Raw genomic sequence first — 16,407 nt, forward strand, 5'->3', positions numbered from 1 at the left:
CGAGTAGATTGAAAACGCAACGGTGCGTTTCTATAATAATTTATTAGAACAGACTTGATTCAATATATATATGTCTCTAGGCCCTAGGCGATTTATATCAGAATTTTTATTGTTACAAAATAATAATAATAAATAATATGAAAATTAATAACGATTAATGACAAATATGAATATATTATCCAATTCAATATATATTAAATTGAGATTAAGATTGAAATATAGACTGAAAGACACAAATCTTGATATCATTTTTTTGTACTTATAATACAAAAAATTATGTATATTGTTCTTTAAAGGGGGAGAATAATAAAAAATACCGTATAGAAAATTAAACCGACGAACAAATCTCACGTATTTTATATCGACATGCGTAACCGGCGAAGATTTTCGCGCCAATTTCGTATTTTGTTGATTAATTTCAGTTTATTAGTATTCAATAAGTGTCAGCAATAAATATATGATTTAATTAAAAATGAAATTCAGATGCAGAATGGTGGATCAAAATATCATGCGAGATTTTGCAAGTAAAATCACAATTTCTTATTTCTAACCTTGTTGAAAATTTTATCAAAAATAGATCTCGTACCTCGCGTTTTTTCACTTTTACTCCAACTGTATCTCGCATACACCAACTATTCTTTATTAATCATAATTATCTCTTTTTATTCCAGCTATTGTTAACACCATATCCCGAATGGCGAAATACTGCGTTCTGCGATTGACACCGGACGAATTATGCTTCAATATCGGCGACGAGCGAATACCTGTGCTTTGGGCTGTGCTTTCTCAACAATATCTTTTCACGGAATATATTATGAGCGGAGTTTCGGAGCAGGAGAATGAAATTTATTTAGAATTTGATGCTTCCATGTTTGCCAGAAGCTTAAATAGTCTAAGAATAATGGCAAAGAGTGTTAAAATTAAATTGACAAACAAACGTCAACCTTGTCTCACGTTTGATATTGACTTATCTTCCCTGTCTATTGACTCACGACAATGTGTACATGATGTGCCGGTGAGGCTTGTACCACGCAAAGAATGGCAAGAACATAAAATGCCAGATATTCCCGAGTTTGATGTAAGTATAATATAATATTCTATAAACACACACACACACAGTCTGATCAATGTAATAAAAATAAAGAATTTTATTTTAGATATCGCTAGAAATATCAAACTTGAAGTACCTGCGATATATTGTAGATAGAATGAAAAATATGAGTTCACAATTGATAATAACTGCCAATAAATGCGGTACACTGATATTAAAAATTGAAGTGGATTACGCTACCGTGTCGACTCACTTTAAAGAATTGCAAGTTTGGGAAAGCAGACAAGAAGAAGAATCTAATGATATCTCTGCGACTGTGAACATAAAGAAACTTGCAATGTTTTTGGGCTGGGACATTCTCCATCCAGATAGTGTTAAGTGTAACTTATTGCAAGAGAAGATGGTAAAACTGACTTTAGATGTAGGGGAATATGTTAAAATGCACTATTTTATACCAGCCATTGCTTCTTGAGTACAACGAAAAGAACTTAAATTTATATTAATAATATTGAAATGCAAAATATATATGTTTATTTTTTCCACTTTTTTTTTTCATTCTTACATTCAATACATCATTCACATTCTTCACTCCTCAATAACTGGGATAACATGATAAATTCAAAAAATAATTCATATAAGTTTATATGTTAATAAGTTAACTAATTGTACGCTAAATGTAAGTTCTGTTCGCTTTCTTGTCTAAAACTCTGATGCATCTGATCAATTTGTTGTATTTTCTGGCTCAACAAAGCTGTTTGCTGATCTAACCATTGTAAACTATTCATATGTGCATTCAAGATTTTTCCAATTTGAACAATAGGATCGCTGGAGTCCTGAGCGCGATTTGCTTCATTTAAGTGTTCTATTATTTCCTTTAAATCCTCTGACATACGTTTTAATTGAGTATCGAGATTTTCTGATAAACGATAAGTATATTCCCGATCAGAATCCGAAACAGAAAGAGACGCTAATTCTTTTTCTAATGGTACTAAACATTCTTGTAATTCTTTTTGTTGTCCGACCTTAAACAATATTGTTACTTAAGTTTACTTATATAATAAAATTCAAAAAATAATTTTATCTTAATTTATACTGTCTTAAATTAAACTTTATATATATAGAATATATTAAATGTATATATTAAAAAACTTTATAGATCTATTGCAAATATATATTACTTACGACATAATCGAGTTCGTGTTCCAATTGCTGCTGCTCAATTTTCACTCTTTCAACCTCTTGATTCAATGTTACTATTTTCTCCCCGTTTGTTATTAACAATTTATCCCAAGCATTAATTTGCGTTGCTTGATTCACAAATACCTTTTCTTGCTCTTCTAAATCTAAAGTCCACTTGTTAATCGATTCTTCAAGCTGACAGAAATTAATGGTTCCTGATTGAATACCAGTTACAGAACTAACACTGCAAATAAAATAGGAAAGAATTTTAGAAGCTTAATAAATTGAATAATTTAACTTATTTTGTTATTTACTAAGTGTGCAAAAATTGATTGTTCTAAAGATTTTATGATTACTAATAAAGCTACTTACGTAGTGGTAGTACCCAAGGAAGTATGCGTAGAAGGTGCTGCTAGACTCGTTGAAATAGCAGCTGAAGTGGTTTTGCTCAAAGGAAATCCTGCGGCACTTGTCGTAGATGTTCCAACTCCAAAACTAAATCCCGCTGCAGTGGTTGTTGCAACGGAAAATCCTGTAGTTGCAGTTGTAGTAGCATTATAGCCTGTCTTCGAGGCATCAAATGAAAGCCCTGGCGTCATAGATGTTGGAACTGTACTGCTGGGAAGACTAAAATTTGGAACATTCGCTGCTTGTTGTTGAGACGTTGTTGTTGCAATTGTATTACTAAGACCAAATCCAGTTCCAGCAGGCATAGCGTTTGGAGTTCCAAAAGTCAAACCAGTCGCTCCTATAAATGTAACGCATATATATGTAATATCTCATAAAGAATAAATAAAACAAGGAAATTCTTTATATTACACCAAAAAAATACCTGTCATAGGCTTCGATGTTCCAAAACCGAGACCTCCTGTCGTAGTCGTTACGAGAGGAAATCCTGTAGCCGCAGTTGTGGATGTTTTTGCAGCGTCAAAGGAGAGTCCTGTTGGCGCGGACATGGGTGTCGAGCTGCTCGTCAGATTTGTAAAACTTGGCAGGCTGGAGACCGTGGATATAGATGTTGTTGTTGCAGTTATACCACCGCCGAGGCCAAAGCCAGTACCAGTAACCATAGTAGTCGGAGTGCCGAAGGTCAAACCAGTAATTCCTGGTACAAAAATCAACGTATTAAAGTGCTGATCGCTCTCTTTTCTCTCGAAATTCAAGAAGAAACTTTTAATCGTGCTCCAGCAAAGCACGTTGCTATACCTGCTGTAGATTTTGGAGTCCCGAAGGATAATCCGGTGTTTTGAGGTACACTCATCGTTTATACTCTCGATACACTCGACTAATCTGACAGAAATAGCGGTTACTCTTTTATAAACGCAGCACTACGAGGTTAGGAAGGATTATAAATAATTTAAAATTATAACACACAGTGTTGCCAATTTCAGGTCGCACAACACGGGCTTCAAGCTTCAAGTAGCGCTGCGTGCTGCGTCACACGGCCATCCGGTCATGCGTCGGAATTCGGAATGTCGGAATTCGGAGCGCGTAGTGGGAGCGTGGTGGGGGCTGAGTGGTGGGGAGGGAGTGGGGGGACGCGCGCGCCGGTGCGTCGCGCACGTGGAGCGCGCGCATCCCCCCACTTCCTCCCCACCACTCAGCCCCCACCCAACACCCCCCACCACGCTCCCACTCCGCGCACCGAATTCCGACCGCGTGACGCGTGACGCGCAGCGTCACTTGAAGGTCGAAGTCGATTCAAGTCGAACGCGCCGCGCACATCGACACACATTTATATGTCAGATTTGTCCAAATAGGATAAAACAAAGCGATCAATCAGACGACAGCCGCCAGCTGATGACGACCAATCCCGTCGCGAGGAAACGTCATTTTTATTCCTATGCTAGAGATATAATATACATAGCTAGTGTCCAGTCTACATATGTATGTACATTTATGACTATTATCACGTGGTGTAATAATCAAAACGATAAACGGTAAACGTATCCGAAATGTTTGTGGATGGTGAAATCGAATATATGTAATTGTGTATAATTTTTTATATCTAATAAAAGATAATTTTTTAAAGAATATAAAGAAGAAAAATGTTTAATGTTTGAATAAACAAATATACAAAATAATAAAAGATGTTTGTGATGATGTAGATGTAAAATCTCTCCCGCTTCTCAGCGGGAGAGCCGAGATTCAGCTGATACTCCTACATCCAAAGAAAGAGACGAGTTGGAGCCTCACACACTGTCATCTGCTGTCATCGCTCGTCTCCCGGACGTTCTGCGTTCAGATAAGAATTATTCCTACGCCGACCCTTGCTGTGTTGGCGTTAGAAACAACGAGAAACATCTCTTCGACTCTAACGTTGAACTTCTGGAGTTCTATTCTCCGATTTGATCAAGAAATTAAAGGGTGTTTGGAGAAATCTTCTGTCAAGATTGTGATAAATTAAAAATTTTTTTAAATTTTATTTTATAACTTCGTTTAAGAAAGTTATATGCCGTTTTATATAAGTACGACTCTCGTACATAGTCATCATGTTGGCTCTAATTAGTTTGTACGTAGGTTTTTATTTATTTCGAGTTGCAAGTAGCTCGACACTGACAGCACCTCCTCTATCGGCTTTGATAATCGCGTTCGAGAGCGTACATGATTTATCGTTACTCGCCAATACTTTGTCGGATCAAGGGATCGACACGACGTTGATAATACCAGCTTACTCTGAAAACGAGCTTTATAATAATCTAATTGACGTTGAAGTGTTGAAACTGAACGTTAATATTGATAAATCGGCGACTGTTGATAAACATGCATTAGAAGCCTGCGATAGTTTCTTCCGGGATGACGAAATATTTAAAAAAATACGAGAATTCCAACCTACATTCACTATATTTCCAGCATTAAGGTATATCGACTTTAAGTTTTGAAAAGTTTTTACTTTCATGATTCCACATCAATATATATGTGAAAAGCATTATTAATCAAATGAAAAATATTAACATTTTAATATATAACATATAATTGTAACGATAGTTTCTTTTCATGTATGTACCTTTGTATACTTTATGTCTGTTTTTTTATTATTTTAGACATGATGGCTGCTTACTTCCATTTGTCAAATATATTGAATCCATTCCAGTAATTTGGATAAAGGATCCGGATGAAGAACTATATGCATTTGAATGCACCGGAGTTGCGCTGCCGATACACAATGGCGGATTCTGGTCAAGACTCTCAACGAGTTTCGCTGGGAGATCCATATTTTCTGCTGCTAAAAATGGCTATCTAACTCCTGCTTTAAAATTAGCAACCAAATATCTACCAGATGTCAATTTCGACTTAGATCATCTTTATTCTGATGTCCGTCTAGTACTTTGGGGAGCTGATACAGTATTACGTTCCAGTTTTGCAGTTTTGACACAATTACTTGTGGAGGTTTGTAAAATGCACATTATTCTTTATTTATTTCCTTATCGTCTTGAAATATTTCAGTACTTACAGATTGTTTCAAAACTATAATAATTTTCACTTTTATGATTCCACCAATATATGTATATATATATATGTGAAAAGGATTATTAATCAAATATGTAAAAAGTATTATTAATCAATGGAATATTAACATTTTAAGATGTAACATATAATTGTAATAATAATTTTTTTATGTATGTATCTTTGTATACTTTATGTCTGTTTTTTTATAATAATTTAATATCTAAAATTGTTTTAAACAGGTCGGTTGCCATCATTGCAGAGGTGTACATCCCTTGTCCGGGGATTTACAAAAATTATTAATTGAATATAGATTGGGTACTATTGTTGCTCTATTAGACAAGAATTATGAAACAATAATACAAGAATTGGCGAAGAAATTGCCTCAAGGTAGAGAAGGTCAAGCTATTGTGTGGAAAATTAACAAGGACGAGACAAGTATCGCTGCGCCAGAGAATCTTTTTATTCGCGAAGATATCGATCGGCAAGACCTTATAGGTGAGATATTTATTGATAAAAAAAATATATATCTTTTTCACAAGATTTTGAGAGAAACAAATTTGCAAGGTTGAGTAGTAATTAGTTAATTAGTTAAACGTTAAAGTTAAAAAGCTAATAACTTTTAAATTAATTACATTTTAATAAGAGCACATCATTCTACGAAGTATGTTATTCTTACATACATTCTTCTATTATGAAACAAATAAAGGTACTATTAGATTTTATTTTTTCATAATTGTAAGAAAGTGATTACAAAGTTAATTACAAAGAAAAAATATATTCCTATATAAAAACAAAATTTCTTTGTTATTTCATCATTATTTTATATAAATTTATAAAAAATTAACAAATATTAAATTAAAACATTTTTAAGTTGTGACATTTTAATTTAATGTAATTAATATAAATATTAATGTTTTTAAAAATTAATTTTTGATTTAACTTAAGTTAATTTAATCTTAACTCAACTTTTATAATCGAGTTAGTTTTGTTCATGCAACTTTTAACGTAACTAAATTAATTTTATAAGCCATTAACTTTAACTTAACTTAGTTTTAAAAAAGTAATTAACTTACCCAACCCTGCAAATTTGTGATACATATTAAAATATTTTAATATTTAAACACTGATTAGATGATAAACCCCATGTTCCGATATTACTGCCAGTACTGAAAATATATAATATACGTAACTAGATTTTCAGTACTGGCAGTGTATATCGGAACATGCCCAAAGTATAGTATATAAACTCAAATTTTATGGAGATTCTTATCAGAGGGACCTTTATTTCTCTCCCACAGCAACACATAATTAACAGTTAAAAGGAAACAATAAATCGAGACGTTTACTTTACTTTGGTAGAATGCGAGGTCCTTCCAAAGCACCATTGAATTGAATAATCGCGCGAGAATAATACAGCAATTGCGTACGAGTGCACTCTCCTTCAATACTGTCGCTCCATTGTTACAGGTTACAGCCGAACCCGGGTGGTGTTAAGTCATTGTACCGACACGGAATTCCTGGAAGCCGCCTTTCACGGGACACCCGTGATATGTCTGCCTAAGGATACGCATGAGTCTCGCAATGCCGCCCGGGCGATCGAGTTGGGCTTCGCGCGCTCCATCGAGAACGGCTACAACTCGGCCGAGGCGATAGCGAACGTCGTGCACGAGATGCACGAGACGGCCGCTTATCGCGAGAACGCGCGAAAAGTTTCTCTGGCGATACGCGACAGACTCAATCCGGCCTCGGACAGGCTGGTTTATTGGCTGGGTTACGTCGCGAGGACGAAAGACGACGACCGAAAGTTTCACAGGGCGAAGAGCCAAACGAGTACGCTCACGGAGGATATTCAGTTCTTCGTCGGTCTTCTGGTAGGTGTGATCTTCGGGATCGTCTGCACGGGCTGCGCGGTGGTCGCGCGATACCTTATTACGGCCAACAAGGTGCAAAAATCAAAGGGACGATACACGCGATGATGAAGATGAGGAGCATCACGTCGAGACATTGAATACGTATGTATATGTGGACATTTCTGTATATTTATATAAATGCACGTAGAATACAGGTACATACGAATACAAATATTTTACGAACTAGGATTTACCTAACTAGTTTTACGAACTAGTTGGAGCGCGAAGAGACGTTATTATTATACTATTATTATTATTACGAGAATATATTTTTCTCATAATATACGATTGAGAAAACTACGAGTATAATGATGTGATGTATTATCGTGAAGAAAATAAATTACAGTTTGTCAATACTGATTTCTGTATGTTGTTGACATGAGCGTATTTTCTCGTGTTTTATCGCTAAATTCTTATAAATATTACGGACGAATCGCGGTGTCTACTACGCTTTGCTTAAGGCCGTATCCTAAACAAATAAGCTATAATAGATATATGCAACTTCGCGAAATAAGTAGTATATTGATGACTCATATTCACATGATATCATAATATTCACTATGTGATATCTTTATCATCGAATTTTCGTCAAATTTCATTCACTAATTAATCAGATTTTTGGAGCAATTTTACATGTATACGTATCGAAATTTACTAATACATTCTAAACATATGTATTTCCCATAACTAAATAATACATCAATGTTTTACAAAGGTTTTTTTTATTATAATTATATGTATTTGAATATATCCTTTTTTTTTCGATAATGTAGTAAACTTATTTTAGTAAATTGGAGACGTTGTAAGTTTGTGTTCATAAATGTATTTATGTTATTGCATAATCTTTAAGTTACAAGTATAAAATAATAATAACAATATATGTCTAGGGTCTTCTGAAATAATAAGTGCGTTATGCTACTATGATTTGTTTGGCTGAAGAAAATGCATGAACATTTGCTGTGAACATGAATATCGGCTGATTACGGATTAGAGAATTTGTGAAATGACTAGACTGCCGACTTAAATTAACACGGCATACGATAAAGCGGTCATGTATATTATATATAAATGTATATGTATATTAAATATATAAAAAACGGTGTGGGACAGAGTAAAGAGATAAAATCGCGGATGATTTATGTATTTCGTCTGAAGAGAATCGCGAAGAACGCAATAATTTTTCTAAACGAAGCCGATACATAACGCTTATACGTATATACAACGATGATTACGATCTCGTAGAGTCTAGAAAAAACATGTGAGATATTATTTACATTTTCAATTGGCAGAATTCATTGTTCCCGATTCGTGCGAGTCAAGGCGCGAAAATTTTGGGGACGTACTTTTGCTTCGCTCGAAGAAATTGAGAAGACGCCTCGCATCATTCATTTCTTCTGCTTGACATAGCGAATCTTGCTCTCTACTTGAGCAAAATGAAGATTCTACACACTAGAGAGCATTGGTATATATACCTGTGAGACACACCGTGAAGATATAAATCTTCGATATAAATAGGACTACTCGTTTAATCCTATGCGTATTTAATTATACGTGAATGTGTGCAAGAACGCGAAAAAAGTAATCTTCGCGTAATTATGGTCTCTGTACCACGTTTATGTTTTATATATTCTCTCGCTTGCTCTTTTTTTATCTCTCGTCCTATCTTTCATCCTCTCTGTTGTATACGGAAACAGTAAATTGGCACATCAAGGCGCAATATAGGAGCGTAAACATGTCACATGGAGAGAAATCTAGATAAAATTTCGACGAAATCATTTATCATTCGATTCTTGCTAAAAAAAAACATGCGTATATTAATTACATTATATATATATATATATATATATATATATATATATATATAATAATCGAAAAAGGGGGATGATAAGAACTTGATGCCATACAAAACATGCGTTCGCATTGTTATTTCAAAACTCGAATCGTCAGATCACGTGACTCCGAGGATGCAAAGCGAGCATGCGTGACATGCGTGTTAATGTATTCCTGGAATATATAAATCTCTCCTTTGCGGTACGTCCGAGTCGAGATAATATTACGCGATTAAATGTAAATTAAAGTAACACATTGACTTTCAATGCATTAACGTTCGCGTAAGTAATGTGGCACCTGACAGTCAAACTATCATGATAAGCCACGCAACAACGACTGCCCAAGCATTGCGTTACATTAAGCCGCACGATAATAATAATACTGAGAATATCTTGATCATTCAGGGGGACTTTCGCTCGAACTTCTTTATAGCGTAAATAGAAACGTATCATAGCTGTTTAAAAGAATGATCTTTAAATCGATAGATCATATGTATGAATAATACGACTAAGTGAAGCAAATGCTTTTAGCAAAAAATATGATATCAAAACATCTGTTTTTAAATGAAAACATGCGCGTGTACCGAATTATAATATACAATTCGAATTACTTATCGTTCATATTCCTCTCATTTATCGTTCACAATTCTTGCCATATATTTTTTATAGTCTCTTACAAAAACAAATGCTTTTTAACGTCAAGCATAAGCGAATGCTCTCGTATCGTGATTCATATTTTTCAAAGTATTTGCCTCAATAAGAGCGTTCGCTCTGCTTTGTTCATGCGATCAATAGTTGCTGAAGAATTGAAATTACATCAGGTGGAAACAGCATCGACGTAACATATCGTTGTGTAGCCTCTTGCGGCTCGTTAACTGATGAGGACATACAACGTAAAGCAACAAATAATTATGATAATTATAACTTAAAGAATGAAACGTGAGCGCGTTCCTATAGATAGGCCGAACGAACTCCGGAATGCATTTACGATTCTAGTTACAGACGTGCTCCTCCCGCGTATGTCGACACAACTCGCACTTGACGTGACAGCACCAGACGAATCGACACTTGCATTTCTCGGTGACGTCTCGCACTCGCGTCTGGTAGCCCCGGCCGCAGCACAGCAGCCGGCATCCGTCAAGACCAAGAGACGTCCGATTGCATACTCTTCCTCGTGTACCGGGAATGCCGAGTCTGCGTAGAGAATAAAATTTATTGCCAAACCGTATAATAATAATAATTCATAAAGATATAAAAAAAATAATATAGACAGCGGCGATGCTAACAAGAATTTTCCAATAGATACTAAAACTCTTCCATTTTTTGTAAATTATTTCATTTATATAATGAAATAATATAATAAAACGTGAAATATATGATTTATACTTTCTAGAAAAATTTCTTGTACATTTTGTAATTTATATTACAAATATATTAACATAAGAAGCGCTTAATATGATGTACTCTACATCAGGCGTAACGATGAAATATACATTCCCCTTTGCGTTGTTTTTTTTTTTTTTTTTAAATTCGTATAATATGTAATAATAATATTATATAATTTAATTATTATATTATTAATTAATTATTATATTATTATTACTGTTGCAGAATAATATTGCTGGAAGTTTCAAGATGATCAAATTGGCGGTGTTTCTGCACAATGCGAATTAGACTCACGTGAGATTCCTTTCGCAGTAATCAGGACTGTCCTCGAGATAAACTAGATCCGTCTTGTTCGGTCGTTTGAGATCAGGACGTGCCGGTCTGAGCCTGGCTGGTCTTCTTCCACCGCGTTGAGCCAATCGCACCAGAGCGGCACCCTCGTGCAAAGCTGCCAGAGCGACTCCAGCCATCCTGAATGCCGGAAGTCTTCTCCAGCACACACGCACGCTACACGAACCGGACATACCTGTCGCGTTAAGAAAAAAGAAAATAAGAATGAAGGAGTTATTCGATAGATGAAGAGAGAAAGGTCACGAATTGCGCTATAATATATATGTAAAAAATTATGATATATTATATTTGTAGAGACACATATAAGATTCTTTATTAACGTCTCGTTACCCACCGTGACATTTGCATACGCGCTGCATCCTAGAGCGAATTGCACGTCTGCCTGCCTCGCTATCATGTTTCCTCATCAGCTGGCCAGCCAGCCCTTTCGGCCCGTGCAAAACGCCTTCTTTCACCGGTTCCTCTCCACCGTCAGACCAATCTCGTGAAAACTTTTCACCAAAGTGTATATCCTGTGCATAACACATCATATGTTTTAATACATTTTCTTAAGTAACGTTAGCAACTTTTCTATGTTAAAAATTTATGGACATAAAACATAATTGTCAGAGTTGTCTAAAAAATATCTGACAACTCTTAAGATTTTCCTTCAAAAATTCTTGCATTCTGAGCTTCAACAATGAGCCAACAATAGTTATTGAGATTAAGAGAATAGATCCTAAACTTGCTGAGGATTTTGCATAAAATATAATACTTAAAGACCTTCAGCTTTGTAACTTCTCAGAAACAGCTTTAAACATGATAATCGTGGTAACAAATGTGTAATACGCGGTCTACAAGTTTTATACATTTAGATGCATAAATTAAATAAATGCACACGTCATTGAAAAATTTATATTATATATAAATTTTTTTAGCATTTTTATAGTTATCGTTCTCTTAAAAAATATCATCTTTATATTAAATATTTTAATATTTCAAGTATATGTGTACTTTATCTGCTTTCATCGTTTTCAGATGTTTTCTGATACATGTCAACAAGCTGAGATTATATACTCTGCCCTCTTTGCTTTCGCTGTCAGATGCTGTCTAAACGTAATCCTTTCCGTGAGTAACGTCATTCTCCCTCCTCAAAGGGCACCACACACGTCGACTTATCGATGACAGCCTTCTATAGTCAAGTAACCGAAGAAGGTTGGTCTTTAATGGTATCTTATTCTTGATAATATAAATACATAATTCTCGAATTTTATTTGTACGCTATAAATAATTACTATGATTAAAATTCGCTGTTTCCAAATTGCGCAAAAAATATTTCAATACTTCATTATTATTGATATTGAAAAATTTTGAATTATAAAAAAAGAACAATTCATTATACACTAAGTTGGATCATTTCTATTCATCTTTATACATCATATTTACCGAAAGGATATTTTAAATTGTTTTTTTATATTAAATAATCGCGCAAAAATATTTCAACACTTTATTATTATTAATATTGAAAAATTTTAAATTATATGAAAAGAACAATTTATTATACACTAAATTGAATCATTTCTATTTATCTTTATACATCATATTTACCGAAAGAATATTTTAAATTGTTTTTTTATATTAAACAATTGGGTAAAAAATATTTCAATACTTTATTATTATTAATATTGAAAAATTCTGAATTATATGAAAAGAACAATTCATTTGGATCATTTCTATTCATCTTTATACATTATATTTACCGAAAGGATATTTTAAATTGTTCTTTCATATTAAATAATTCGCAATGTCACTTTTTGATTTTGAATTTCGCGACTAATCGCTACGCGTCTAAAAGCTTCCGATTGGTCCGCCGCTTCGACCTTCGACTTTCGATATTTCGAGAGTGCCAATTGCGATTCTCGAATCACCATCAACGGTAAACCGCGCGGTGGACTGATTCACATCGCTCCGTATTTATCACGATTGTTAAGTGTATTTTAAAGTGTTTCAAAGCGTTTGAATGTGCCTAAATGTTTCTAAAAGTAGCTTCCACGCGAAAGATTGTCGCGAATACCTCGTAAAGTGCCGGGCATTTCGTAGATGACGGAATAAAGTGTTGCTATCGCTTGTTACACAGACACGGCGTTTCGTGACTTCAACATGGACAATCCACTTCTCCCGAAAATGGTGCTGCCGAAAACGGATCGGAATATATTGCGCCTGTTCATTTGCCATCGTCCAAGTGCAACGAGTGCACAATCAAGTATGTACATATATCTCATCGATTTCTCATTAATTGCACTGATATCATTATGTGTCGTCTCTCATTAAGACATGTATATATGTATAATAATACTGTTGAATCGAAATTGATAATTTTATCGATTTGATAAGTAGCAGAATCCTTATAATTGAACGCCTCTATATCGAATAATATATTTCACACGATTATTCTAAATTAATATAATGTAAATGTTAAATTTATATCTCGTATTATACGATGATTTAAACTAACTGACTAACAATAAATTTATTGGACTAAATTTGAACCGATGCATAATCATCGCGACGATGTTACCAACGATCGATTATAAAAAATTTTTCAATTATCCTCGAGCTAACAGAGAGGTCGCTGGATATAATTATAAAAATTTCCAAACCCTCATCCTGAGCATACTGCTCTGACAATGAGATATGGCGAGAGTAATCATCATTATATTTCTAAGGATCTGTTACCCGTATTTGTTCACACGAACTTACCCTCGTTAAAATATATCCGATTTCCCTACAATTTTTTTGTTTTCTTATAGTTAGCTTTCGTGATTAGATAAGAAATTTTTTAACGCAATCTTCTTGTCACGCGGTGCTTCCTTGATAAAATAAATATTAAAGAATAGGGAGAGCGAGAGAGAGAGAGAGAGAGAGAGAGAGAGAGAGAGAGAGAGAGAGAGAGAGAAAATTAAAACGCGAAATATAATAATAAGAAAAATTATTTTAATTATTTTCTTTTCGCATCATGAAATGTAAAAGATAGAAAAAAGCGTTAATTATCGCACATAGTTTATATACAAATTTATGCTAATCAAGTTTGCCAATGATGCTTCTAACATTCTTTATGCGAACAGTACGATTAATTTGTAATTAAGATGATGATTACGAATCATTGTTATATTCAAATTTAAAATACATTATATACGATGCGATTTGAAGATATATTTACATTCGCGTATACCCTGATTATGTGACAGTACATACGTATTCAAGTAATTATCTCTGCACGTGTCGCACGTTTACATGAATACGCGAACTCGTCCTCACGTTCAAATAAGTTACGTGCCCGGATTGTAGGGAAAAAGAAGCGGTGTGGGTTGTTGCAACTTAACAAGCTTAGCTCCCTTAATCCCCTTATAAGCCGGCAATGTCTACAAGGGGTCAGCCGTTCGTATGAAATGCATCCGTTTACTGTGCCCGAGCTTTGTCTTCAAGCTAGTATAGTATTAAAATTCGCGTCGTAAGAAACGCCGGTGAAAGACGACAGGGAAAGAGAGGGAGAATGTCGGAGAATTATTGATGCACGCGTCACAATCATTTGTAACGCAATCTTGAGACAAAATACATGTACAATATTAATCGTATCGAAATATTGTATAAAAACGGGATTAATATTTAATATTAAATTATTTGTCGAAATCTTTTATACAAAAGAAGGATTCAATTTTGAGAAGTAAGATAAATAATGTAAATATAAAATATATACATACCTAGAAAAAAATTAATTGGAAATAGATAATAGATAATTAGATCTCTAATACAATATAAAATATACGATATAAAAATTAATAAATTATTATTATATATATAATGCGGAAAAAATGCATCAATGATTAGACGACAAGAATATGGATAGACACATATATATGTATACAGAATTTTCTTGTTAAAATTTACCCTGAAAATCATGGTAATCGTGGGACAATATGGTATGGAAAGAATTTCTCTGATTAATATTTATCACAATAAAAATAATAATATCTATCACAATAAAATATATGTTAGATTAATTTTACCATACAGTTTAGTAAAATTAATCAAACATGTTTTATATTTTATTGTGATTTTATATTTTATTGTGATAGATATTATTATTTTTATTGTGATAAATATTAATCAGAAAAATTCTCATAAAATTCTTTCCATACCATATTATCCCACGATTACCATGATTTTCAGGGTAAATTCTAAGAAAATTCTCTCAGTGTAAATGAAATAAATATATAGCATTCTCTCACCTCGCTGCATCCTCCCCATTGCCAATTGTTCGGACGTCGTGATCTCACTCGATTGTCGCAGGAGCAATCGGTGAGCTCGCCTCTGGAACAAGCTCTCGTGACGCTGTAAGCGACCCCGGCTGCTGATATGGCATATATAAACGCGGCCTCTCGACTATCTGTGAAACGTACGCATTTTTTTGTGTTGCACGCTATATAAGTCAACCACTCGTGGAGGCACTTGATGTTACAAGTGCGCAAATAACTCTAAGAAGCGATACATTCGACACGCGGTTCGTCAAGCATCGAACCGTGAGTACTTACTGACTAACGTGACGCCGCCAAACACGTTCTCGGGATTTTCCGGGCTGACGGAACAGTTCCATCTCGCTGATCTAAACTGGTGCTGACACTCCTCTATGGCGAGCCTAGCGCCCGCGCTGACTGCCTGCAAGTAAAACGGTGGAAGCTAAGAATATCAAAAGAAATGCCGCTTTCGACACGAGAAAAAAATATTAGCTACCATAGCTAAATTTGAGGCATGATAATTAAATTTCAGATGTAATGTAGAGATCACTTAAAATTAATTAATTTTCTTTTTCCGTGATATATTAAAAAAAGAAGTTTTCTCGCGTATCGAATAAGGCAAGTTTTAAACAACTTGTCTTAATTTTACATTAAAATTTAATTATTAATTTATTTATTATATATTTCTAATTCTATATTAGAATATTGATCGGCAATAATAATTCTGTGTACGTAAAAAAATAGCACACGATAAAAAAAAAAAATTAAAAATCAAAATTGAGAAAATATCGAGATACATGAAAATATATTACTAACAATAAGAATTTGAAAATTTATTAAGATTTTTATTAAAGAAATATCCGCTGAATCTTCATAATTTTTATCGGCCAATACTTTATCTCACGAGTGTAATTAGCAATTTAAAAGCATATTACTACTGAAAATTACTATCTACTAATTAACTGTATATCATAAAA

The 16,407-nt window shown here is 34.1% G+C and overlaps 4 protein-coding genes across 6 annotated transcripts in view; 2 read left to right on the forward strand and 2 right to left on the reverse strand.

Annotated features, from left to right (window-relative positions):
* The first annotated feature begins 213 nt into the window (after positions 1–213).
* Hus1-like (Hus1-like checkpoint clamp component) lies at positions 214–1,593 on the forward strand. Its single transcript, XM_083032740.1, has 3 exons — positions 214–524; positions 672–1,078; positions 1,158–1,593. Exons 1-3 carry the CDS (start codon positions 473–475, stop codon positions 1,521–1,523), a joined length of 825 nt encoding a protein of 274 aa, XP_082888866.1. The 5' UTR covers positions 214–472; the 3' UTR covers positions 1,524–1,593.
* A 1-nt stretch (position 1,594) lies between these two features.
* Positions 1,595–3,725, reverse strand: Nup62 (nucleoporin 62). Of its 3 annotated transcripts, none has more exons than XM_083032735.1 (6): positions 3,605–3,725; positions 3,437–3,520; positions 3,063–3,335; positions 2,603–2,978; positions 2,234–2,474; positions 1,595–2,073 (listed from the first exon to the last, which is right to left on the reverse strand). In XM_083032735.1, the coding sequence occupies exons 2-6, from the start codon at positions 3,489–3,491 to the stop codon at positions 1,711–1,713; spliced, it is 1,308 nt and encodes a 435-aa protein (XP_082888861.1). In that variant the 5' UTR covers positions 3,492–3,520; positions 3,605–3,725; the 3' UTR covers positions 1,595–1,710. The 3 variants fall into 3 exon arrangements, with proteins under 3 accessions (XP_082888861.1, XP_082888860.1, XP_082888859.1); XM_083032734.1 differs by having other exon boundaries at positions 3,437–3,515; positions 3,605–3,713; XM_083032733.1 differs by having other exon boundaries at positions 3,437–3,707.
* A 423-nt stretch (positions 3,726–4,148) lies between these two features.
* LOC145948475 (uncharacterized) lies at positions 4,149–11,177 on the forward strand. Its single transcript, XM_083058170.1, has 6 exons — positions 4,149–4,214; positions 4,339–5,090; positions 5,275–5,620; positions 5,920–6,175; positions 7,148–7,692; positions 11,031–11,177. The coding sequence occupies exons 2-5, from the start codon at positions 4,723–4,725 to the stop codon at positions 7,654–7,656; spliced, it is 1,479 nt and encodes a 492-aa protein (XP_082914296.1). The 5' UTR covers positions 4,149–4,214; positions 4,339–4,722; the 3' UTR covers positions 7,657–7,692; positions 11,031–11,177.
* LOC145948496 (protein Wnt-4) overlaps positions 7,632–16,407 on the reverse strand; it is a 43,811-nt gene continuing 35,035 nt past the window's right edge. Inside the window, exons 3-7 of the mRNA XM_083058185.1 lie at positions 15,728–15,851; positions 15,425–15,582; positions 11,491–11,668; positions 11,100–11,331; positions 7,632–10,613 (exon numbers count right to left, since the gene is read on the reverse strand). Of these exons, the coding sequence (XP_082914311.1) occupies positions 10,412–10,613; positions 11,100–11,331; positions 11,491–11,668; positions 15,425–15,582; positions 15,728–15,851 (894 nt within the window). The 3' untranslated portion in view covers positions 7,632–10,411. The remainder of the gene's footprint in view (positions 10,614–11,099; positions 11,332–11,490; positions 11,669–15,424; positions 15,583–15,727; positions 15,852–16,407) is intronic.

This window comes from Prenolepis imparis, unplaced genomic scaffold (assembly GCF_030444845.1).
Source record: "Prenolepis imparis isolate NDT839.2.m4 unplaced genomic scaffold, iyPreImpa1.0 SCAF_2, whole genome shotgun sequence".
Lineage (NCBI taxonomy): Eukaryota > Metazoa > Arthropoda > Insecta > Hymenoptera > Formicidae > Prenolepis > Prenolepis imparis.